General features: G+C 45.8%; 1 protein-coding gene across 1 annotated transcript in view; it reads left to right on the top strand.

Annotated features, from left to right (window-relative positions):
* LOC141075888 (cartilage oligomeric matrix protein-like) overlaps positions 1 to 25,466 on the top strand; it is a 579,419-nt gene that overhangs the window by 279,665 nt on the left and 274,288 nt on the right. The window contains exons 9-10 of the mRNA XM_073563079.1: positions 11,616 to 11,723; positions 12,124 to 12,283. Coding sequence (XP_073419180.1) covers positions 11,616 to 11,723; positions 12,124 to 12,283 — 268 coding nt within the window. The remainder of the gene's footprint in view (positions 1 to 11,615; positions 11,724 to 12,123; positions 12,284 to 25,466) is intronic.

Genomic DNA, 25,466 nt, shown 5'->3' with positions numbered 1-25,466 from the left:
TTCCTGGGGTGGCACCTCCAGACCCTGTATTGGTTGAAGGTAACATGGAATATGAGGTAGAGAAAATACTGGATTCCCGTCTGGCTAGACGCAGACTCCAGTATTTGGTTAAGTGGAAGGGTTATGGTCAGGAGTATAATTCCTGGGTCTCTGCCTCTGATATTCATGCCAAAAGATTGGTGCGTGCCTTTCATTGGGCTCACCCTGATCGCCCTTGTGGCGTGGTTGAGGGTTCGGTGACCCCTCCTCAAGGGGGAGGTACTGTTGTGAGTTCATTTTCCCCTTCGTCACTGAGGTCTGGTGAACTCCCTATTCTGGTGAAGGAAGGTAATGAGCCTGATTATCAGGCACCTGAGTCTAATGAGGATGACTGGCTGAGTGGAGTCACTGACTGGATATAAGGCTGCCGACGCCCTTCTGCCCTGCGGGTGATTTCTCTGTGGACTTCTAGGACACCAGTCTGATTCCTGCTTCCCTAAAGCTAAGTTTTCTGCTTTGCCTGTTTGCATTTATGTTTTGTTTTTGTTTTCCTTGCTTTTCTGGATTCTGCCATTCCCTGCTGGGATGAGCTGAATCTCCTTTTGCTGGTTGCTCTGTCTTCAGAATATTCCTGAGTACTGACATAGCTTTTTTGAAGCCTAGCGTCTTCAGGGCCTTTTTCACTGTCAGTCTGTTGGCTCTTATTTTCATAGGGTTTTTCACGGATTGCAGACAGCAGCCTTCCTGTCCTTTCCTATCTAGGTAGTTTTGGCCCCGTCTTTGCTCAGTCTATCTTTCTGTCTGTGTTAGTGTTTTCATCTTGCTTCACCGTCATTATATGTTGGGGGCTGCCTATTGCTTTGGGGTCTGCTCTGGGGCAGTTTAGATTTCCCCTTTCTTTCTTTAGGCCTATTTAATTCTCCGGCTGTGATCAAGGGGTCTAGGGCATCGTAGGAACCCCCCACGGCTACTGCTAGTTGTTGTGATAGGATCAGGGGTCTGCAATCCGATAGCTGCCAACCTCTCTGGTTTTCTGGACTTAGCTAGCATTTCTGTTTTTGCCTCCTACGGTGACTCAATCATAACATCCTAGGCAGCAGCCCTCACACGACTCCCCCAGCTGACCACTTCCCTTGCCCGCCAATCTATTATCGGGTTGTGTCTTTTCAGCCAAGGGAGGCCTAAAATGATAGGTACTGGCATTCCCTCCAAGATGTAGCATGACATGGACTCCTCGTGATGTCCTATATGCAGACGGATATTCTCAACGACTTCGGTCACGCTCCCCTGGCTCAGTGGAACAGAGTTTATGGCCTGGACGCTTATAGGCTGAGCTAGCATCCTACACCTCAGTCCATGAGTCTGGACAAAGCGAGCATCCACCAGACTGACTCCTGCTCCACTGTCCACAAGCACCGGTATCACCTCCGGTAGCCCGCCAGCCAAGACCTCTGCTGACATGGTACCTTGGGAGGGCAAAATGAAGGAAATGTATACTCCCTGGTTGCCTCCCTCCAAGCGACTAGGGGAATGCGGCTTCTCAGATGGCACAGATAATTTGGCGCACAATGGGCAAGCCTTCAGGACATGACCAGTCTGCCCACAGCACAAACATGCCGACACCACTCCCCGAACCGTAGGCAGCTCCGAATACAAACTAGCTCTTCCTACTTGCATAGGTTCGTCTGGAGACTTGGCATGAACTGGGCAGGCTCTCATAAAATGGCCAGGCTTCCCACAGGAAAAGCATACCCCCCCACCACGACGAGCCGCAGAACCCCCTTTTTTGTATCAACAACACCGGGCTGTCTGGGTTCCTCCGTCCGCACAGGTGGGTCCTCCTCCCTATTGAGGACATCAGGGGGCACTTTTTGTATATGTCTTTCCCTAAGGCATCTATCCACCTGAATGGCAAGGGACATGGTGGCCTCCAGCGACCTGGGGGCGGCGTACTGCACCAGAGTATCCTGCAACTTTGGAGACAAACCCTGCACAAATTGACTCCTAAGTGCAGGGTCATTCCACTGAGTGTTAGTGGCCCATCTCCTAAACTCTGAACAATACTCCTCAGCAACCTGGGCTCCCTGTTTACACCTACGGATTCAGGATTCCGCCAGGGCGACGCCATCAGGATCCCCATACACAAGCACTAAAGCCGCAAAAAACTCGTCCATGGACACCAATGATGGAAAATCGTCCGGTAGGGAGAAGGCCCAGGATTGGGGATCCCCTTTAAGAAGGGACATAATGATTCCCACCCGTTGCTCTTCACTCCCTGATGAACGAGGGCGCAGCCTGAAATATGATTTGCAGGCTTGTTGAAACACCATGAATTGATCTCTCCCTCCAGAAAATCTGTCAGGGAGGGATATCTTGGGTTCTGGCTGAGCCTGTTCCTGAACCAAGCCCCCAGAGCCCACCAACAGCCGCAGCTGCCGCACCAACCGTCCACACAGCCCCCTAATCTCATTAGTAAGGGCCTGCAGCATTTGGGCAAAGGGCTGAACTGGGTCCATGGCTCAGCAGGAAAAAAAAAGTTATTGGTTGGTGATAATGTCACGATGACCCGTCCTGTGTGAGGCGACCCGCAGGCCGGTAACTGAAACAACACGACGCGGCACGTGAAGCTGTCCTGTGTGACACGGCCCGCCGGCTGGTAACTAAAACAACAAGACACGGGGAAAGGGGAAACAGTTACAATGGTGGGCCCTGAGATAGGGAAAGGGAACATGGAGACCTCCTGCACTCCCCTGAGTCAGTGTCCCTAACGCTCCTAACGTTCCCTATGCCGGTTCCGCACCGGGCGCCGATCAGGAACCTGTCGCCCTAGCACACCCTACACCTATTACTTGCTAGGGAGCTGGGTGGCGCAGGCACTGGCCCCACCACTGTACTAATACACACTAAGGAAAAACACAAACAGAGAAACACCACTTAGCTTTACTCTGTTGCTCTTGCTCCTGGCAACAGTCCACCACCAGAATACAGCTCTCCTCATGAATCGCTGCCACCAAGCTCTGTCAGAGCTACAAGGAAATTCCCTATGACTCCTTCCACACCAGGGCTAAGACAGTGCTGCAAGGAACGCTCTCCAGCTCCTTCCTCCACCAAGGATGGTTGAAATGAACACTATCACCAACACTGATTGCAACACCTGTGACTCTTTTATAGTAGAGCCAAAGCAATCACACCTGCATTATAATCATGTGCACTTAACTAAAGAAACCAGAGTGCAATGACTCTCACCACCACCGGGGCAAACTTAGAACAAAAGACACCACAGTGCAATAATCCTAATGGCCATCGGTGCGCAAAAACCAAAACTTAAGCACAGCATAAGAAAAAAAAAAAGGTTACCTGTGCTTTTTATATGTCCTGATCCAGCATGGATCATGACACTTGCACTCAAAATATTGCCTTTTAAGCTCGTTGAGATGGAAGCTTTCTGCAACCTGATGGCGGCGGCCGTCCCAAGGTACTCGGTCCCCAGTCACCACTATTTCTCTCACTGTGCCATAGCGGCATTACACAAGCATGTGTCCCACAACATTACCCATGCCCTCAACAATGCTGTTACTGGGAAAGTCCTTCAAACCACGGACACGTGGACAAGTGCCTGTGGACAGGGACGGTACATCTCACTGACGGCACTCTGGGTTAATATTGTGGAAGCTGAGGCCCGGTCGGACCTTGGGATGGAACACATCCTCCCCATGCCGAAGACTGCGGGCCCTATGTTAATAAGGATTGCCCCCACAGTCTACAGCTCCTGCACCTCCTCGTCCTCTTCTTCAGCCTCCATCTCAGAAACAAACACATCAGTCAGAAGCTGGAAGCACTGCAGCACTGACTCAGCCAAGCGGCAACAGGCTGTGCTGAAGCTAACCTGCATAGGTGACAAACCGCACAATGCAGAAAAGTTGTGGACAGTGCTGAAAGAGCAGTCAGATATTTGGATGACACCGCTGAACCTACAGCCAGGCATGGTCGTGTGTGACAATGGTCGGAACCTGGTGGCGGCTCTGAAGCAAGTTGAGCTCACACATGTACCTTGCCTAGCCCATGTGCTTAACTTCTGTGGTTCAAAAGGTACCCGGAGCTGCCGGATCTGCTATTGAAAGTACGCTGTCTGTCTGCCCATTTTAGAAAGTCGGCTACAGCTTCAGCCATCCTTGCCGGGCTTCAGCAGCATTTGCAGCTTCCGGCTCACCAACTGGTGTGTGATGTCCCAATGCATTGGAACTCTACGCTGCATATGTTGGAAAGGATTTGTGAGCAGAAGAGGGCAGTTGTTGACTACTAGAATCAACAAGGCCATCGATATTCAGTTCAGACTCCACACATAAGACCTCAGGAGTGGACATGGATGTCAGACATATGTACCATCCTCCAGAACTTTGAGGACTACACCAAGATGGTGAGCGGTGATGATGCCATAATTAGCATCAGCATCCCATTTTCAGCATTCTGAAAACTTCTCTGCTCACAATTAAAGATGATGCATTGCAGGCAGAGCACGAGGACATGGAGCAAGGAAACATACAGGGCGATTACACTCAGCCCAACCTCATGTTGTTGCAATGTGGATTGGTAGGCAATGAGGAGGAGGAGGAGGAAGAACAAGAGCTACTTTCATGTGCTATAGATGGTACTACAAGCACAGCTGTCATACGGTCTGTTCAACAGGGATTGTATGGTCAGTCATCCTGTTGGTGAGGATACGGAAGTCTTGCCTGTTAGTAGTCTGACACGCATGGCTGACTTTATGTTGTGCTGCGTTTCTCGTGACCCTTGCATTATAAAAATTTTCGGTGACACTCATTACTGGTTGGTGACATTTCTAGACCCACGCTACAAGGAAAACTCTCAATCTCTTCTTCCAGAGGCAGACAGGTGTACAAAAATGTTGCTGTACCACAGGGCCCTTGTAGCATAATTACTGAAAAAATTCCCATGTGAGAACGCTGGCAGCAGACGTCAGAGTTTGTTGTACAGCCAAGGAGTCCAAGCGAGAGAGACAGAAGTACAATACAGCTCAGGCAGGGGAACAATGGTAAAGTTCTGGGACAGTTTTCTCAGGCCCTCCCATTGTGCTGCCACAGAGTCAAGGGGTGCTGTCACAAGAAGTGCAATGTTTGAGAAGATGGTGAGAGAGTACCTTGCAGATCGTACAAACGTCCTCCGGGCTTCCTCTGTGCCTCTTAATTATTGGGTATCAATGTTGGACACGTGGCATGAACTGGCTCTCTATGCCTTGAGGTCCTGGCCTGCCCTGCTGCTAGCGTTCTGTCAGAGCGCATTTTTAGTGCTGCTGGTGGAATTATAACAGATAAGTGCATCCGTCTGTCAACTGACAATGCTGACAGGCTGCCTCTTATAAAAATGAACAAGGGCTGAATTGGGCAAGACTTTCTGTACACCACCCAATGAAAACAGTGAAGCATAACCTCAAATACATTGTCTTTTTTGTGGAGGTGTATTCTCATGCACCTCTTCACAACCACACATGGGTATCAGCTTCCTGATTTGGTCTGTTTGGTGTTACTGGATCACCCGCTGTAAGGCAGTGAGGTTACTCGGTATCAGGCCGGTGTCTTAGAGGGATGTGTCACGGTGGCTGTGACCCTATCCGTGGCCCGGGGCGTCCATGCAAAAGGGGTGGAACGTGGCTGAATAAAGTTTATAGGTAGATGATACGTGATGCCACCTGTGGTGCTAGGCAATGAAGGTGTTAAGCCGACGCTGCGATGCAGATCCTCTGGGACAGATGGTATAAGGCAGCAAGATGTTATAGCTCCCCACAGGTAGAGCTGTAGTCCCAGGGCAGTAGTAATAGGTGTTGAGGAAGAGGGTGTAGTGTTAGGCACAGAGATGTAGCAGGGCTGAAGGGGTTACAGGAAGAAGGCAATGACACAACAGGGTGCAGTTTCCTTTACCTTTACTTTGCTTTGTAAGTGCAGTCCAGGATCCAGATTACAGACGGAACAGAAGTTGATCAGCCTGGAAGCAACTTAGGAATCTCTCTATGCAGATGGGTTGTGTAGTCTCCTTTTTAGCGCTTATCTGAGGCACTTGCAGTACTGAGTTACACTGAAGTTCCCCTTGCTTGCTCTCTTTAGAACTCCCCTCGTATGGCTGGCAGCCGTAGCCTCCTTTTTCTGGCTCACACAAGTTGCTGCTGTACCTCCGAGTCTTAGTTGGGAACAGAGCATTTACAGCCTCTTGTTCCTCCGGTTTTTGCCGCAGGACCATCAGCATCCATTCAACCTCGGATACCGGACTCCGGACCATGCGCTACAGCTAGAAGTGAGCCTGAATTCTGCTCAATCCTCCAGCTCCTCTCTCCCACGTCCACACACTTCACCTTATCCACACAAACTGCTCCAACTTCCCTTTCCTGGCCCCAGAGAGCAGCTCCTCAGCAGTTTGGTTCAGAGCTCCCTCTGCTGGCCTGGAGTGGGAACTGTGCTGTGTGCTAGATTTACTTGATAGACAGACCCTTCATTGCTTTCAAGCATGACATCACACTCCCTAGGAGGAAGGTAATGCCACTGTAGCAACCATACTCCTGGGGGCACCACATTGCCCTCCTCCTTATCCTCATCCTCATCATCCACAACCAGTAGAACACCAGGGTGAACATATACCGTGATGCAAAAATCACTCAATTTTTGGCAAGGGTGTTTTTATGATGCCCGTTACTAATTTGAAGCCAAAACAAATGTTACTCCCCCAGGGGGAAATCTAATAAAAATATATTCTTCCAATTTATTCTTATATTTTCCACTTTTCCTATCTGTGGAACATCCTCTTATAACCTACTGTATACCTCTTCAATATAAAAATAGTGAAATCCTATTATATTATATTTTTATTTATATCCCTATCTCTGAGCTGTTGCTAGGGACAAACATATCTCTTTGAGCACATTCTGGCTTCATGTCCATGAACCTGTTTTCGCCCCTTCCTTTTGTTATTTTCTTTCATAGGTGGATTCACATTTTTTATTTATTTGTTTGATTTCAGTATGATTTATCATTATGTCTCCTCATTCTTCACCACCAGATCACCAGGGTTAATGTGTTCTGTGCTGCTGCCGGCAGTCCGATTTGTTGCAAGGGTGTCTATGATGCCCATAGTATATTTTTAAAAAATGTACCCCCCATGGGGAAATGTTTGTCAGCCCATGAACTGCTTGTATGGGCATTACAAGTCTAGGAGACCCGCTCCTTTACATTGGGCCTAGTTTTTAATGAGGCCTTCATCAATGTCTCCTCATTCTCCGCCAATAGATGACCAGGGTTAACGTGTTCTGTGCCGCTACATGCAGTCCAATTTTTGGCAAGGGTGTCTATGATGCCCATAGTATAGTAAAACAGAATGGGAGTACAAAATGAATAATGTGAAGTGGATTTTCCTGGGCCCATCCAGTATCTGGGTTCCTATGCATATTGGGGATCATATGACTTGGCAGCAGGGCAGGCCTTGCATTCAATGCAACATTTTTTAGGGAAGCCCTCCTGGACATCTCGTGAAAGGGGTATCGGGGTGCATCGTAATTCTTGGCAGCCCATCCACTCACTACATAGGCTATAACAGCATAGGAGACCCACTGTTTAATAATGGCCCTTTAAGCAGATTAATGCTGCCTGATGCCCCTGTAAAAATAGGCTTTGTGACTTTAAGAGTCCCTCCTTCATAAATGAAACAAGATATGTCTGCTTATGTGTCACACACCACATGGCTAGCTAGGGTTGGTAAATGTTACAATGACATTTCCCAGTGAATGCATTTGCTTTGGTTGAAAGCAATGTTAAAGTTGAAAAACGCTTCAAAAATGCTGCGTCTGAACATAGCCCAAGTGATGGAGGAACATTTTGGTCTGGGGGTTAATTATTTTGTCTTATATACAAGTCATTAACCTGAATAGGATGTACCTTAACGTATTTCCCTGCAAAATCTGTTTTGGTTTCGTTTTGGTACGTTTTTTGGTGCACCGGTAAAAGTGACATGATACTCTGACAACATTCTTTAAAGCTGTGAACTAGGATTCAGGAATGCTTCCAGAGGCGATCCCCGTGATGTCATTTGAACAGTGTTTCCATCATTTTCTGACTTTTTACACCTTAAAAGGACCCCCGGGGGGGATCATGGTAAAAATGCTCGGGTCTCCCATAGACTTACATTGGGCGCGTTGCTCTGTCCGAGTACCTGAATATTCCAATTTGCTTGACCCGAGCAATGAGCACCCGAGCATTTTAGTGTTCACTCATCACTACTCATAATCGTATATGGATGAGTAATTGAATCCAGAAAAATGATTCAACACTTTTTTGGAAGGCTATGTAACACCAGACTGTACCATAGGCCACGTACTAATATATGGATGAGTAGCTGAATACAGAAAAATGTTTAAACGCTTTTTTGGACTGTTATGTAACATTGAAATGTACCACATACCTTGTAATACTATATGGATGAGTAATTGAATACAGAAAAATGTTTCAAGGCATTTATATATTTATTATTATTATTATTATTTATTTATATAGCGCCATTAATTCCATGGTGCTGTACATGAGAAGGGGGGTTACATACAAAGTTATAGATATCGTTAACAGTAAACAAATTTACAATGACAGACTGGTACAGAGGGGAGGGGACCCTGTCCTTGCTGACTTAGATTATACAGGATAGTGGGGAAGAGACAGAAGGTCGGGGGTGCAGCAGCTCTGGTGGTGATGAGGCGGCAGCTCAGGTGGTGGTGAGGCGGCAGGATGGTCATTGCAGGCTGTAAGCTTTCCTGAAAAGATGGGTTTTCAGGTTCCGTTTGAAGTGTCCGAGGGTGGTGGATAATCTGACGTGTTGAGGCATGGCATTCCAGAGGATAGGGGATATTCGGGAGACACCTTGGAGCGGTTGTGTGAGGAACGAATAAGTGTGGAGGAGAGTAGGAGGTCATGGGAAGATTGAAGATTATGTGAGGGAAGATATTGGGAGATTAGTTCGGAGATATAGGGAGGGGAAAGGTTGTGGATGGCTTTGTAGGTCAATGTTAGTTGTTTGAACTGGATTCGTTGGGGAATTGGGAGCCAATGGAGGGATTTGCAGAGGGGGGAGACAGGGGAGTAGCGAGGAGAGAGGTGGATTAGTCGAGCAGCAGAATTGAGGACAGACTGGAGTGGTGCAAGAGAGTTAGCAGGGAGGCCACAGAGGAGAGTGTTGCAGTAATCAAGGTGGGAGATGATGAGGGCATGTACAAGAGTTTTAGTAGATTGAGGACTGAGGAAGGGATGGATTCTGGAAATATTTTTGAGTTGGAGGTGACAGGAGGTGTCAAGAGATTGGACGTGTGGTTTGAAGGACAGGGCAGAGTCGAGAGATACTCCGAGGCAGCGGATTTCACGTGCTGGAGAGAGCGTGATGCCGTTTACCATAATAGATAGATCGGGTAGGGAAGATATGTGAGATGGAGGAAAGATAATGAGTACAGTTTTGTCTACGTTAAGTTTTAGGAAGTGAGAGGTGAAAAAGGAGTATATGGCTGATAGACATTCCAGAATTCTGGACAGCATAGGTGACATCTTGGCCAGAGAGGTAGATCTGAGTATCATCTGCATACAGGTGGTACTGGAAGCCATGGGAGTTGTCCTAGGCCAAGAGTATAGATGGAAAAAAGTAGGGGCCCCAGGACAGAGCCTTGCGGACTCCAACAGAAAGGGGACGGGATGAGGAGGTAGTGTGGGAGTGGGAAACGCTGAATGTGCAGTCAGAAATGAGGAAATCCAGGACATGGCAAGGTCTTTGATGCCAAGGGAAGAAAGAATCTGTAGCAGTAAGCAGTGGTCAACTGTGTCAAAGTCATTAGTAATTTTGGTCAGGGCAGTTTCAGTGGAGTGGTGGGGGCGGAAGCCAGATTGCAGGATGTCAAGGATGGAGTTAGATGAGAGGTGGGAGGAAAGTTGAGCATGGACATGCTGTTCAAGGAGTTTGTAAGCAAACGGGAGCAGTGATATGGGGCGATAGCTGGGCATAGCAGTTACTATATCTACTATATAATCGTCTAATTCTGTCTGTCTGTAACGGAAATCCCGCTTCGCTGATTGGTCGCGCCCGGCCGGCCGTGACCAATTAGCGACAGGCGCAGTCCGGCCGCGAATTGGTGTGGAATTTGAACGACGCACGCCACCGCTACCGTCGGGAGATCTGCGACGCTAGTCGCTGATCTCCCGACGGTTGAGTTAGATTATACACACCCAGGCATTCGGTTCGGTCCGGTCTGATGGGTGTCGCCATCCCGCCCGGCGCCTCCCATCTTGATACGATGATGTCCTCCTCCTTGTTTCTCCCTCGGCTCCTGCGCATGCGTACTTTATAGGCCCTGTTGAGGGCAGAGCAGACTACTGCAGTGCGCAGGCGCCGGACCTCTCTGACCTTTCCCGGCGCCTGCGCACTGCAGTACTTTACTCTGCCTTCAACAGGGTAGATAAAGTACGCATGCGCAGGAGCCGAGGGAGAAGCAAGGAGGAGGACATCATTGTATGAAGATGGGAGGCGCCGGACCGGACTGCGACACCCACCGCACCCGCCCCCGCCCCCCTTTGAGTATAATCTAATGTGTTTTTCTTATTTTTCAGGTTTCATCGGGGGCTTATCTACAGCATTACAGAATACTGTAGATAAGCCTCTGATGGCGGTGGCCCCAGCTTATGGGGCAAAAATGGGGTGACAGATTCCCTTTAAATAAACTACATGCATATTCTAGAATACCCGATGCGTTAGAATCGGGCCACCATCTAGTATATGTATATTAAAATAGCTGCAGCTATTTATTTAGCAATGGACTGCAAAGTCCTTAACCCTACCAAGAGACTGTATTACAACATAAAGAAGGATTTTTCCAGCGTCTCCAGGAGATAAAATAATAATTGCTTTATTGAGAATATAAAATCTTCATACCATCAGGTAAAAACGACATAAAAACGACATAAAGAGGCGTATGGAGGGGAGCAATTTCCTACGCGTTTCACCCTGAAAGGGCTTAATCATGGAAGAGACTGTATTAAGCCACACTCCCTGCTCCTGCAACTCTCTCTCCCTCCCTATGATAAATTCAGTATCTGATACAAACAGCAAAGCGCAAGATTAGTCTTTATATGGGCTGTTAGTATGATGGTTCAGCTTCAGCACCAGTATCAACACTACAGGACTAAAAGCACACCCACCCTCCAATAAAAACTGTCACAGAGCTGTGCAATGGCGTCAGTGTGCCAAAAGTAGTGGTGCCAGTCCTTTTATAACCCCTGATGATTTTATATGGTCAGACAGTCACAGTAATGCCATGACCAAGATGGCTACCATGTTACATTGACTCGCAGTCAATCCTTGCACGCTTATTGGCTGTGCACATGCAAGGTAGGGATTCCAGTTTGAAATCGAGCATCCGGCTAATGCTCGCCAAGTAACGAGCACATTCGATCACCAAGGTAGTTGAGTGATATTCGACTATCACCGATCACGTTCACACATCCCTATTAAAGAGTCTTTGATTCGTTTAGATTTAATTTTGCAAATACCCTGGTAATCTACCCTACAGTATATTTTTTAGTGAGCTGATTTTGTTTTCACTTTTCCAGGACAATTGTGTGACAGTACCTAATTCTGGTCAGGAAGATGCTGATAAAGATGGAATTGGGGATGCTTGTGATGATGACTCTGATGGTGATGGTATTCCAAATGAACAGGTTTGCCATTTAATTGTATCACATGTTAAACATTAGACATATAAAAGAACTTTAATATAACTTCACATTTTTATATACTGTATGCTTAAAATTCTAAAGTGTATATCAATAAATGTGTTACACAAATCCAGGTGAGGAAATCTTCATATATTAGATTTTTTTGTTTTTAACACCTTACCCAGCATCTATGGCTTAAAGGTTAGGAGCTCCAGTACAGATATCTTGACTGGATACATTTTTCATGGGTAAAAAAAAAAGATGTGTCTGTGATCTAAAGGAATAGCACTATTCTCTAGCACATAGTACACTGATTCAGTATTTAGTGACATGAAAGCATGAATTTCTATCTCAAAAACAGCATGTTATGTATACTGATGAATGAACATGGTTTCTTTTGTAGGATAACTGTGTTTATGTTCCTAATGTGGATCAAAGAAATGGAGATCAAGACAACTTTGGTGATTCCTGTGATAACTGTCGCAACATCAAGAATGATGACCAAAAAGACACTGACCAGGATGGCAAGGGAGATGTCTGCGATGATGATATGGATGGAGACAGTATGTTTCAGTTGTTACTTTAATCATAGTACATAAAAATGTGAAAAATGAATGGCCACAAGGAAAGAGAGAGGGTTGATTATATTGTTTTGTATTGGAAATGCAAATGAATTTTTCATGTTGTGTACCTGAATATACTATGTGCACAAGTATTAGATTAATATTTTGATGAGTTCAAAATTTATATGTATATTTTCCAACTACAAACTTTATAAACTTGAATACTTATTGGATGAAGCAGATCAGGTGATGTGTATTTGTTAAATGGGGGAGGTTGTGGCCTAAGGATATCATCATCCTTTATCAATGTGTGCAGTATTATTAGGTAGCTTTTTTTTCCTCATGCAAAATCGGCCAAAAAAGAGATTTAAATGACTCTGAAATGTGACAAATTGATAAAAATCTTACGGAGGGATGTAGCATTCTTGAAATTGCTAAGATATTGTTGGGGGCTAACCACAGAACAATCAAAAGTTTTTTTGCAAATAGTCATCAGTAGAGTTGAGCGAAACGGGTCGAAAAAATTCAAAAGTCGCCGACTTTTGGCAATGTCGGGTTTCATGAAACGAAACCCGACCCTAGGATGAGGTCGGCCACGAGGTCGGCGACTTACGCGCCAAAGTCGCGTTTCAAAAGTTTGTTTTGCGCTCTTTTTCAGCCAATTAGGATCCACGGACACTGTGGGCAACGTGATGACATAGGCACGGGTCACCACCATCTTTCAGAAGGGCATGCAAGTGATTGGCTTGCTTTGGTGGGCGTCACAGGGGGTATAAAAGGGCGTGCACGCCAACCGCCATCTTACTTCTGCCGATCTTAGTATAGGGAGAGGTTGCTGCTGATTCTGTAGGGAGAGCGTTAGGCAGGGAAGAAGGCAAAAAAACTGCTTCTGCTGCTAGCGATTTGGCCTGCACAACACACCAGTCACTGTGTGTGCAGTGCAAGGGGAGGCTATATAGTGGTGTATCAGTGGTGTTGGTTGTTGGGCTGCCTTTTAAGGCTTCCTGACAGGCTGGCATTGCTGTTTACCCACTGCTCCGCAAACTGCTTTTTTAAAAGCAATCCCAATTTTTTTTTTTTGTCCTGCTGAGAAGAAAAAAAAACTGCTTCTGCTGCTAGCAATTTGGCCTGCACAACACACCAGTCACTGTGTGTGCAGTGCAAGGGGAGGCTATATAGTGGTGCATCAGTGGTGTTGGTTGTTGGGCTGCCTTCTAAGGCTTCCTGACAGGCTGGCATTGCTGTTTACCCACTGCTCCGCAAACTGCTTTTTTAAAAGCAATCCAATCTCCCTTATCCTCTAGTCACTTTTGTCACAGCTGTGCCATCGAGCCTGTCACATAGCGCTCAGATATTCATTGGGCCTCACACAATCCAAAAGTGTCCAGTGTCCAAAAGTGTGTGCAGAGATTCAAAATCTCCCTTATCCTCTAGTCACTTTTGTCACAGCAGTGCCATCGAGCCTGTCACATAGCGCTCAGATATCAGTGGGCCTCACACAATCCAAAAGTGTCCAGTGTCCAAAAGTGTGTGCAGATATTCAAAATCTCCCTTATCCTCTAGTCACTTTTGTCACAGCAGTGCCATCGAGCCTGTCACATAGCGCTCAGATATCAGTGGGCCTCACACAATCCAAAAGTGTCCACTGTCCACAAGTGTGTGCAGAAATTCAAAATCTCCCTTATCCTCTAGTCACTTTTGTCACAGCTGTGCCATCGAGCCTGTCACATAGCGCTCAGATATCAGTGGGCCTCACACAATCCAAAAGTGTCCAGTGTCCAAAAGTGTGTGCAGATATTCAAAATCTCCCTTATCCTCTAGTCACTTTTGTCACAGCAGTGCCATCGAGCCTGTCACATAGCGCTCAGATATTAGTGGGCCTCACACAATCCAAAAGTGTCCAGTGTCCAAAAGTGTGTGCAGATATTCAAAATCTCCCTTATCCTCTAGTCACTTTTGTCACAGCAGTGCCATCGAGCCTGTCACATAGCGCTCAGATATCAGTGGGCCTCACACAATCCAAAAGTGTCCAGTGTCCAAAAGTGTGTGCAGATATTCAAAATCTCCCTTATCCTCTAGTCACTTTTGTCACAGCAGTGCCATCGAGCCTGTCACATAGCGCTCAGATATCAGTGGGCCTCACACAATCCAAAAGTGTCCAGTGTCCAAAAGTGTGTGCAGATATTCAAAATCTCCCTTATCCTCTAGTCACTTTTGTCACAGCAGTGCCATCGAGCCTGTCACATAGCGCTCAGATATCAGTGGGCCTCACACAATCCAAAAGTGTCCAGTGTCCAAAAGTGTGTGCAGATATTCAAAATCTCCCTTATCCTCTAGTCACTTTTGTCACAGCAGTGCCATCGAGCCTGTCACATAGCGCTCAGATATCAGTGTGGCCTCACACAATCCAAAAGTGTCCAGTGTCCAAAAGTGTGTGCAGATATTCAAAATCTCCCTTATCCTCTAGTCACTTTTGTCACAGCAGTGCCATCGAGCCTGTCACATAGCGCTCAGATATCAGTGGGCCTCACACAATCCAAAAGTGTCCAGTGTCCAAAAGTGTGTGCAGATATTCAAAATCTCCCTTATCCTCTAGTCACTTTTGTCACAGCAGTGCCATCGAGCCTGTCACATAGCGCTCAGATATCAGTGGGCCTCACACAATCCAAAAGTGTCCAGTGTCCAAAAGTGTGTGCAGATATTCAAAATCTCCCTTATCCTCTAGTCACTTTTGTCACAGCAGTGCCATCGAGCCTGTCACATAGCGCTCAGATATCAGTGGGCCTCACACAATCCAAAAGTGTCCACTGTCCACAAGTGTGTGCAGAAATTCAAAATCTCCCCTGCCCTATAGACACCTTGTACCTTGTTTTACATTACTATATAGTTTGTTGGATTTTGTCTACATTTCTACCAAAAATGAGGAAGGCTGGTGGAAGAGGCCGTGGAATTGGGCGGGGGTTGGCAGCTGGTAATGATGGTGTTGGTGGTGGATCTGATGGTAGTGGCAAGAGCAAAATAGGACCGAATGCAGGAGGTGCTGACCCTGCGTCATCATCTGGCTACATAAGGCCTCGAACGCTTAGTTTTCTAGGAGTTGGCAAACCGCTTTTAAAGCCAGAGCATCAGGAAAAAGTTTTGTCTTACATTGCTGACTCAGCCTCCAGCTCTATCGCCTCCTCTTCTTCAGTTGTAAAAAGTAAAAGCACTGAGTCGTCATTGGAGGCTCATGTTCATGAACCACACCTTTCCTTGTGTCCTTCACCCCAACCAAGATTGAAGGATGACGCAGGCCATACTACTGATTACTCCATGGAGCTGTTTTCACATACCATGCCTGGATTATCAAGTCAAATGGTGAATTACCCAGGCCAAGATGAATCTGACATGGAGTGCACTGATGCACAGACGCTGATGAATGATTCTGCTGGTACATTCACTCAGAGCACTACATTGTCCTCGCAGTGTACAGAGCCAGATTCTGACCCTGATGAGACTCAGGTGCCCCTTCCCGCACACTATACCACCATACACGGTGATACAGAGGAAGGTGCACATGACATTGAAGAGGAGGTGATGGATGACCCAGTTGTTGACCCAGATTGGCATCCATTGGGGGAAGAGGGTGCTGCTTCCAATAGCTCAGATGAGGAGCATCCACAGCAGACATCGACATCGCAACAGCTGTTATCTGGCAGGCCCGGAGCACTCCAAAGACAGGTTCCAAAAATCAAAAGAGTTGCTGGACAGCTTGTCCAGAGGGTCAAAAGATCACAGCGTGCTAGGCCGCAAAATGTCTGCCAAAGTAGGAAGAGTGCAGTGTGGCACTTTTTTGAACAAAATCCTCATGATCAGGCCAAGGTTATCTGTAGGAAGTGCGCAAAGACCTTTAGCCGAGGGAAAAATCTGAAAAATTTGAATACCAGTTACATGCTTAGACATTTAACCAGCATGCACTTGCAAGCGTGGACACAACACCAAACCTCAAGTGCCACATGTGCAACTGATCACAACGAAGGTAGTCAGCAACGCTACATTGTTTCCCCCACTGTAAGCCCACCGGTTAGCACAGCAGCAAATGTTGAGGTGTCGTTGCAAGGCCACAGCAGTCAGGGAATCCCACTGTTATATCAACGAAAGACTGATTCTAGGCCATCAGAAAGAACACCAACTCCATCACCATCATCAACCCTCTCTCAGTCCGCCCTGCCCACCGCTACTTCCACCATATGCAGCTCTCAAGTCCAGCTCACCCTCCCAGACACTATGAGTAGGTCAAGAAAGTACTCAGTCTCTCATCCGCGTACACTGGGTTTGAACGCCCACATTGCCAAACTAATCTCGTTTGAGATGATGCCCTTTCGGTTGGTGGAAAGCGCAGTTTTCCGCGAACTCATGGCCTATGCAGTACCACGCTATGACCTACCCAGTCGCCACTTCTTCTCTCGCAAAGCCATCCCAGCCCTCCACCATCATGTGAAAGACCGCATTGTCCATGCACTCAAGCAGTCAGTGAGCGGAAAGGTGCACCTCACAACTGATGCATGGTCCAGTCGGCATGGCCAGGGCCGTTACGTGTCCATCACTGCGCACTGGGTTAATGTGGTGGATGCAGGGTCCACAGGGGACAGCGGTGGTGGGACAGTGCTGCCTAGCCCACGGTATAGGAAACAGTTGGCTGTAGGCGTTCGACCCTCCTCCTCCTACTCCTCCTCCTCCTCCAGAAGCGAAAGCTCGTCCACAGAGCGCAGTCATACAAGCACTCCATCTGCAGCTGCCACTGTTGCACACGAGGTGTCCCCCTATCGAGCAGCTAGTGGAAAGCGTCAGCAGGCTGTGTTGCAGATGATGTGTTTGGGCGACAGACACACCGCCGAGGTGCTGGCCGAGTACTTGAAGCGACAAACTGAGTCATGGCTGGGCAGTGTACATCTTGAGGCAGGCAAGGTAGTTAGTGATAACGGCCGTAATTTTGTGGCAGCCATAGCCCTTTCAAAACTCAGCCACATACCTTGCTTGGCTCACACCTTGAACCTGGTGGTGCAGTGCTTCCTCAAAAATTATCCGGAGTTAACAGCCTTGCTCCAGAAGGTGCGAAGACTGTGAGCGCACATCCGCCGGTCGCCTGTACACTCCGTTCGTATGCAGAAGCTGCAGCGATTGCTCCACCTTCCCAGCCACCGCCTCATTATCGACATTGCAACAAGGTGGAACTCCACCCTGCACATCGTGGAGCGGCTGTGCGAGCAGAGGCAGGCCATAATGCATTTGTGGGAGGATACACGGCCAGGCACTTTGAGAGCAGACATGGAGTTGACAGGTGTGCAGTGGTCGAAGCTGAAAGACCTCTGTAAAGTCCTTCAGTGTTTTGAGGAATGCACACGGCTGGTAAGCGCAGACGACGCCATCCTAAGCATGAGCATCCCACTTATGCGTCTGCTCATGCAAACTTTGACGCACCTTAAGGAGCAGGCTTCTGCAGCCAATGTTGATGAGGAGGAAGAGGAGGAGGGAATCCTTGATGACATTCAGCCATTGTCTGCTCAGGGACCTCTCCTGGACGAGGTGGAGGAAGGAGGATGATGTGGATGATTACTTAGGGGAGGTGGATGCATCTCGTGGGTGAAGTGTAAATGTTGGCGTGGCAAGGTCTGGTACAGGGTTTGTGCGTGACTGGAGGGATGTGGATTTGCCAGAAAGTGCTCCTCCAACCAGCACTCGCAGTGCATCATTGACACCGGGAACATTGGCCCACATGTCAGATTATGCCTTGCAGATCCTAAAAAGGGACCCCCGCATTGCCAAAATGATGAACGATGACGACTACTGGTTGGCCAGCATCCTGGATCCACGCTATAAAGGCAAATTACAAAACATCATGCCACAGGAGAACCTTGACCTAATATTGGCTAATAAACAAGCAACTCTGGTAAATCGGTTGCATGAGGCATTCCCAGCACACAGCAGCGGTGATGGTTCTCACACGAGCCGTACGGGCTGGGGTCAGCTTGGCAGAGGTGTTCGTGGTGCACACAGCAGAAGTGGCGTTGGAGACGGGTTTCATGACAATGTTGTGGACTGATTTTTCAAGTACCGCTCACACAACTGGTAATACTGCATCGATGGAAAGTGACAGGAGACAGCAGTTGTCAACTATGGTTACAAACTACTTTTCCTCCCAAATCGATGTTCTCCCACACAGGTCATTCCCCTTTGACTATTGGGCTGCTAAACTGGACACCTGGCCTGAATTGGCACAATATGCCTTACAGGAGCTCGCTTGCCCAGCTGCAAGTGTGCTATCAGAAAGAGTCTTCAGTGCAGCTGGATCAATCCTGACAGAAAAAAGGACCCGTCTGTCAACCCAAAATGTGGATGATCTAACCTTCATTAAAATGAACCACGCATGGGTTTCCAAGGATTTTGTCCCACCTTCCCCTGATGACACATAGGGTGACAGAAAAATGGCTTGCTTTGGTCCACCTCTTCCTGGGACTTGACCTATTTCACCTTTTGCATCAGCTGAATGTCCAACATCAACATATGCCACTTTCTAAAACTCCCTAACTGTGCTGCCCCCCCCCCCATGGCCGGGGTCACCACCTAGCGCACGACACCGTGCGAGTGCCATTGCCCTGGACAGGTGGGTAGGCCGACTCTTGGGCGCGGGCACTGGCACAGGGTCCCTCATAGTGCAATCAAGTGTCTCTGACGGTGGTGGTGCACACCCGCCGTCAGACACACCGCCGTATTATGAGGGGCCCAGTGCCAGTACCGACGCCCACGATTGGGCCCCCTTGCTTGGGCAGGGCCCCAGCATTTGCAATCTTTACCTCTCCCTGCTCCACCGCTGTGTAGTCTGGGCCGTCAAATCCATACTGTGCCTGACACCATTTGAGCCTGCCTCCTGATGTATAGACATATATTTTGAATGTGTACGCTATCCATACATGTTATCTGGGGATACGGTACCCTTCCTAACCTTTGTGCAATCACGTGCAATCCATACTGGGCCTAACACCGTCTGAGCCTGCCTCCTGATGTATAGACATATCTTTTGAATGTGTACGCTATCCATACATGTTATCTGGGGATACAGTACCCTTTCTAACCTTTGTGCAATCTCGTGCAATCCATACTGGGCCTAACACCGTCTGAGCCTGCCTCCTGATGTATAGACATATCTTTTGAATGTGTACGCTATCCATACATGTTATCTGGGGATACGGTACCCTTTCTAACCTTTGTGCAATCACGTTCAATCCATACTGGGCCTAACACCGTCTGAGCCTGCCTCCTGATGTATAGACATATCTTTTGAATGTGTACGCTATCCATACATGTTATCTGGGGATACGGTACCCTTTCTAACCTTTGTGCAATCACGTGCAATCCATACTGGGCCTAACACCGTCTGAGCCTGCCTCCTGATGTATAGACATATCTTTTGAATGTGTACGCTATCCATACATGTTATCTGGGGATACGGTACCCTTTCTAACCTTTGTGCAATCACGTGCAATCCATACTGGGCCTAACACCGTCTGAGCCTGCCTCCTGATGTATAGACATATCTTTTGAATGTGTATGCTATCCATACATGTTATCTGGGGATACGGTACCCTTTCTAACCTTTGTGCAATCACGTGCAATCCATACTGGGCCTAACACCGTCTGAGCCTGCCTCCTGATGTATAGACATATCTTTTGAATGTGTACGCTATCCATACATGTTATCTGGGGATACGGTACCCTTTCTAACCTTTGTGCAATCTCATGCAATCCATACTGGGCCTAACACCGTCTGAGCCTGCCTCCTGATGTATAGACATATCTTTTGAATGTGTACGCTTTCCATACATGTTATCTGGGGATACGGTACCCTTTCTAACCTTTGTGCAATCACGTGCAATCCATACTGGTCCTAACACCGTCTGATCCTGCCTCCTGATGTATAGACATATCTTTTGAATGTGTACGCTATCCATACATGTTATCTGGGGATACGGTACCCTTTCTAACCTTTGTGCAATCACGTGCAATCCATACTGGGCCTAACACCGTCTGAGCCTGCCTCCTGATGTATAGACATATCTTTTGAATGTGTACGCTATCCATACATGTTATCTGGGGATACGGTACCCTTTCTAACCTTTGTGCAATCACGTGCAATCCATACTGGGCCTAACACCGTCTGATCCTGCCTCCTGATGTATAGACATATCTTTTGAATGTAAAAAACAAATCTGAACTGAGAAAAGTAAGTTAATGTGTATGCACAATGTAACTGCATATTAACACATGACCATTAACCAGAGAAAACAGAAAGCAAAAAACACAAATATCCTGAACTAAAAGTAAAAAATATACTGCAAATAATGCATAAAGGTAATAATAATAATAAGGGTATTTAGTAAACATAATTTTGATCAGAATAATGTACAAGCCATCCCGCCACGTCACGGCAACCCTTGTGGGACAGTCCCTACTCTAGTATTTAAAACCTTTTCACTTGCCAAGTGGCGTGAATGTGAACAAGGGTCGAGCGGCTGAACCACTAGTAACAGCTTGGGCCAGACTGGATGGCTTTCCCAGCTCAGAAAGAGGGCGGTCACACCCATATATGCACTGAATGCACAATGAAATGAATAAAAAAAACAAATCTGAACTGAGAAAAGTAAGTTAATGTGTATGCACAATGTAAGTGCATATTAACACATGACCATTAACCAGAGAAAACAGAAAGCAAAAAACACAAATATCCTGAACTAAAAGTAAAAAATATACTGCAAATAATGCATAAAGGTAATAATAATAATAAGGGTATTTAGTAAACATAATTTTGATCAGAATAATGTACAAGCCATCCCGCCACGTCACGGCAACCCTTGTGGGACAGTCCCTACTCTAGTATTTAAAACCTTTTCACTTGCCAAGTGGCGTGAATGTGAACAAGGGTCGAGCGGCTGAACCACTAGTAACAGCTTGGGCCAGACTGGATGGCTTTCCCAGCTCAGAAAGAGGGCGGTCACACCCATATATGCACTGAATGCACAATGAAATGAATAAAAAACAAATCTGAACTGAGAAAAGTAAGTTAATGTGTATGCACAATGTAAGTGCATATTAACACATGACCATTAACCAGAGAAAACAGAAAGCAAAAAACACAAATATCCTGAACTAAAAGTAAAAAATATACTGCAAATAATGCATAAAGGTAATAATAATAATAAGGGTATTTAGTAAACATAATTTTGATCAGAATAATGTACAAGCCATCCCGCCACGTCACGGCAACCCTTGTGGGACAGTCCCTACTCTAGTATTTAAAACCTTTTCACTTGCCAAGTGGCGTGAATGTGAACAAGGGTCGAGCGGCTGAACCACTAGTAACAGCTTGGGCCAGACTGGATGGCTTTCCCAGCTCAGAAAGAGGGCGGTCACACCCATATATGCACTGAATGCACAATGAAATGAATAAAAAACAAATCTGAACTGAGAAAAGTAAGTTAATGTGTATGCACAATGTAAGTGCATATTAACACATGACCATTAACCAGAGAAAACAGAAAGCAAAAAACACAAATATCCTGAACTAAAAGTAAAAAATATACTGCAAATAATGCATAAAGGTAATAATAATAATAAGGGTATTTAGTAAACATAATTTTGATCAGAATAATGTACAAGCCATCCCGCCACGTCACGGCAACCCTTGTGGGACAGTCCCTACTCTAGTATTTAAAACCTTTTCACTTGCCAAGTGGCGTGAATGTGAACAAGGGTCGAGCGGCTGAACCACTAGTAACAGCTTGGGCCAGACTGGATGGCTTTCCCAGCTCAGAAAGAGGGCGGTCACACCCATATATGCACTGAATGCACAATGAAATGAATAAAAAACAAATCTGAACTGAGAAAAGTAAGTTAATGTGTATGCACAATGTAAGTGCATATTAACACATGACCATTAACCAGAGAAAACAGAAAGCAAAAAACACAAATATCCTGAACTAAAAGTAAAAAATATACTGCAAATAATGCATAAAGGTAATAATAATAATAAGGGTATTTAGTAAACATAATTTTGATCAGAATAATGTACAAGCCATCCCGCCACGTCACGGCAACCCTTGTGGGACAGTCCCTACTCTAGTATTTAAAACCTTTTCACTTGCCAAGTGGCGTGAATGTGAACAAGGGTCGAGCGGCTGAACCACTAGTAACAGCTTGGGCCAGACTGGATGGCTTTCCCAGCTCAGAAAGAGGGCGGTCACACCCATATATGCACTGAATGCACAATGAAATGAATAAAAAACAAATCTGAACTGAGAAAAGTAAGTTAATGTGTATGCACAATGTAAGTGCATATTAACACATGACCATTAACCAGAGAAAACAGAAAGCAAAAAACACAAATATCCTGAACTAAAAGTAAAAAATATACTGCAAATAATGCATAAAGGTAATAATAATAATAAGGGTATTTAGTAAACATAATTTTGATCAGAATAATGTACAAGCCATCCCGCCACGTCACGGCAACCCTTGTGGGACAGTCCCTACTCTAGTATTTAAAACCTTTTCACTTGCCAAGTGGCGTGAATGTGAACAAGGGTCGAGCGGCTGAACCACTAGTAACAGCTTGGGCCAGACTGGATGGCTTTCCCAGCTCAGAAAGAGGGCGGTCACACCCATATATGCACTGAATGCACAATGAAATGAATAAAAAACAAATCTGAACTGAGAAAAGTAAGTTAATGTGTATGCACAATGTAAGTGCATATTAACACATGACCATTAACCAGAGAAAACAGAAAGCAAAAAACACAAATATCCTGAACTAAAAGTAAAAAATATACTGCAAATAATGCATAAAGGTAATAATAATAATAAGGGTATTTAGTAAACATAATTTTGATCAGAATAATGTACAAGCCATCCCGCCACGTCACGGCAACCCTTGTGGGACAGTCCCTACTCTAGTATTTAAAACCTTTTCACTTGCCAAGTGGCGTGAATGTGAACAAGGGTCGAGCGGCTGAACCACTAGTAACAGCTTGGGCCAGACTGGATGGCTTTCCCAGCTCAGAAAGAGGGCGGTCACACCCATATATGCACTGAATGCACAATGAAATGAATAAAAAACAAATCTGAACTGAGAAAAGTAAGTTAATGTGTATGCACAATGTAAGTGCATATGACCATTAACCAGAGAAAACAGAAAGCAAAAAACACAAATATCCTGAACTAAAAGTAAAAAATATACTGCAAATAATGCATAAAGGTAATGATAATAATAAGGGTATTTAGTAAACATAATTTTGATCAGAATAATGTACAAGCCATCCCGCCACGTCACGGCAACCCTTGTGGGACAGTCCCTACTCTAGTATTTAAAACCTTTTCACTTGCCAAGTGGCGTGAATGTGAACAAGGGTCGAGCGGCTGAACCACTAGTAACAGCTTGGGCCAGACTGGATGGCTTTCCCAGCTCAGAAAGAGGGCGGTCACACCCATATATGCACTGAATGCACAATGAAATGAATAAAAAACAAATCTGAACTGAGAAAAGTAAGTTAATGTGTATGCACAATGTAAGTGCATATTAACACATGACCATTAACCAGAGAAAACAGAAAGCAAAAAACACAAATATCCTGAACTAAAAGTAAAAAATATACTGCAAATAATGCATAAAGGTAATAATAATAATAAGGGTATTTAGTAAACATAATTTTGATCAGAATAATGTACAAGCCATCCCGCCACGTCACGGCAACCCTTGTGGGACAGTCCCTACTCTAGTATTTAAAACCTTTTCACTTGCCAAGTGGCGTGAATGTGAACAAGGGTCGAGCGGCTGAACCACTAGTAACAGCTTGGGCCAGACTGGATGGCTTTCCCAGCTCAGAAAGAGGGCGGTCACACCCATATATGCACTGAATGCACAATGAAATGAATAAAAAACAAATCTGAACTGAGAAAAGTAAGTTAATGTGTATGCACAATGTAAGTGCATATTAACACATGACCATTAACCAGAGAAAACAGAAAGCAAAAAACACAAATATCCTGAACTAAAAGTAAAAAATATACTGCAAATAATGCATAAAGGTAATAATAATAATAAGGGTATTTAGTAAACATAATTTTGATCAGAATAATGTACAAGCCATCCCGCCACGTCACGGCAACCCTTGTGGGACAGTCCCTACTCTAGTATTTAAAACCTTTTCACTTGCCAAGTGGCGTGAATGTGAACAAGGGTCGAGCGGCTGAACCACTAGTAACAGCTTGGGCCAGACTGGATGGCTTTCCCAGCTCAGAAAGAGGGCGGTCACACCCATATATGCACTGAATGCACAATGAAATGAATAAAAAACAAATCTGAACTGAGAAAAGTAAGTTAATGTGTATGCACAATGTAAGTGCATATTAACACATGACCATTAACCAGAGAAAACAGAAAGCAAAAAACACAAATATCCTGAACTAAAAGTAAAAAATATACTGCAAATAATGCATAAAGGTAATAATAATAATAAGGGTATTTAGTAAACATAATTTTGATCAGAATAATGTACAAGCCATCCCGCCACGTCACGGCAACCCTTGTGGGACAGTCCCTACTCTAGTATTTAAAACCTTTTCACTTGCCAAGTGGCGTGAATGTGAACAAGGGTCGAGCGGCTGAACCACTAGTAACAGCTTGGGCCAGACTGGATGGCTTTCCCAGCTCAGAAAGAGGGCGGTCACACCCATATATGCACTGAATGCACAATGAAATGAATAAAAAACAAATCTGAACTGAGAAAAGTAAGTTAATGTGTATGCACAATGTAAGTGCATATTAACACATGACCATTAACCAGAGAAAACAGAAAGCAAAAAACACAAACATTGTGCATACACATTAACTTACTTTTCTCAGTTCAGATTTGTTTTTTATTCATTTCATTGTGCATTCAGTGCATATATGGGTGTGACCGCCCTCTTTCTGAGCTGGGAAAGCCATCCAGTCTGGCCCAAGCTGTTACTAGTGGTTCAGCCGCTCGACCCTTGTTCACATTCACGCCACTTGGCAAGTGAAAAGGTTTTAAATACTAGAGTAGGGACTGTCCCACAAGGGTTGCCGTGACGTGGCGGGATGGCTTGTACATTATTCTGATCAAAATTATGT

This window comes from Dendrobates tinctorius, unplaced genomic scaffold (genome assembly GCF_039654945.1).
Source record: "Dendrobates tinctorius isolate UK_male_01 unplaced genomic scaffold, ASM3965494v1 ptg000377l, whole genome shotgun sequence".
Classification (NCBI taxonomy): Eukaryota; Metazoa; Chordata; class Amphibia; order Anura; family Dendrobatidae; genus Dendrobates; species Dendrobates tinctorius.
Note: the sequence above shows the minus strand (reverse complement) of the source record. Positions and strands in the feature narration are given on the sequence as shown.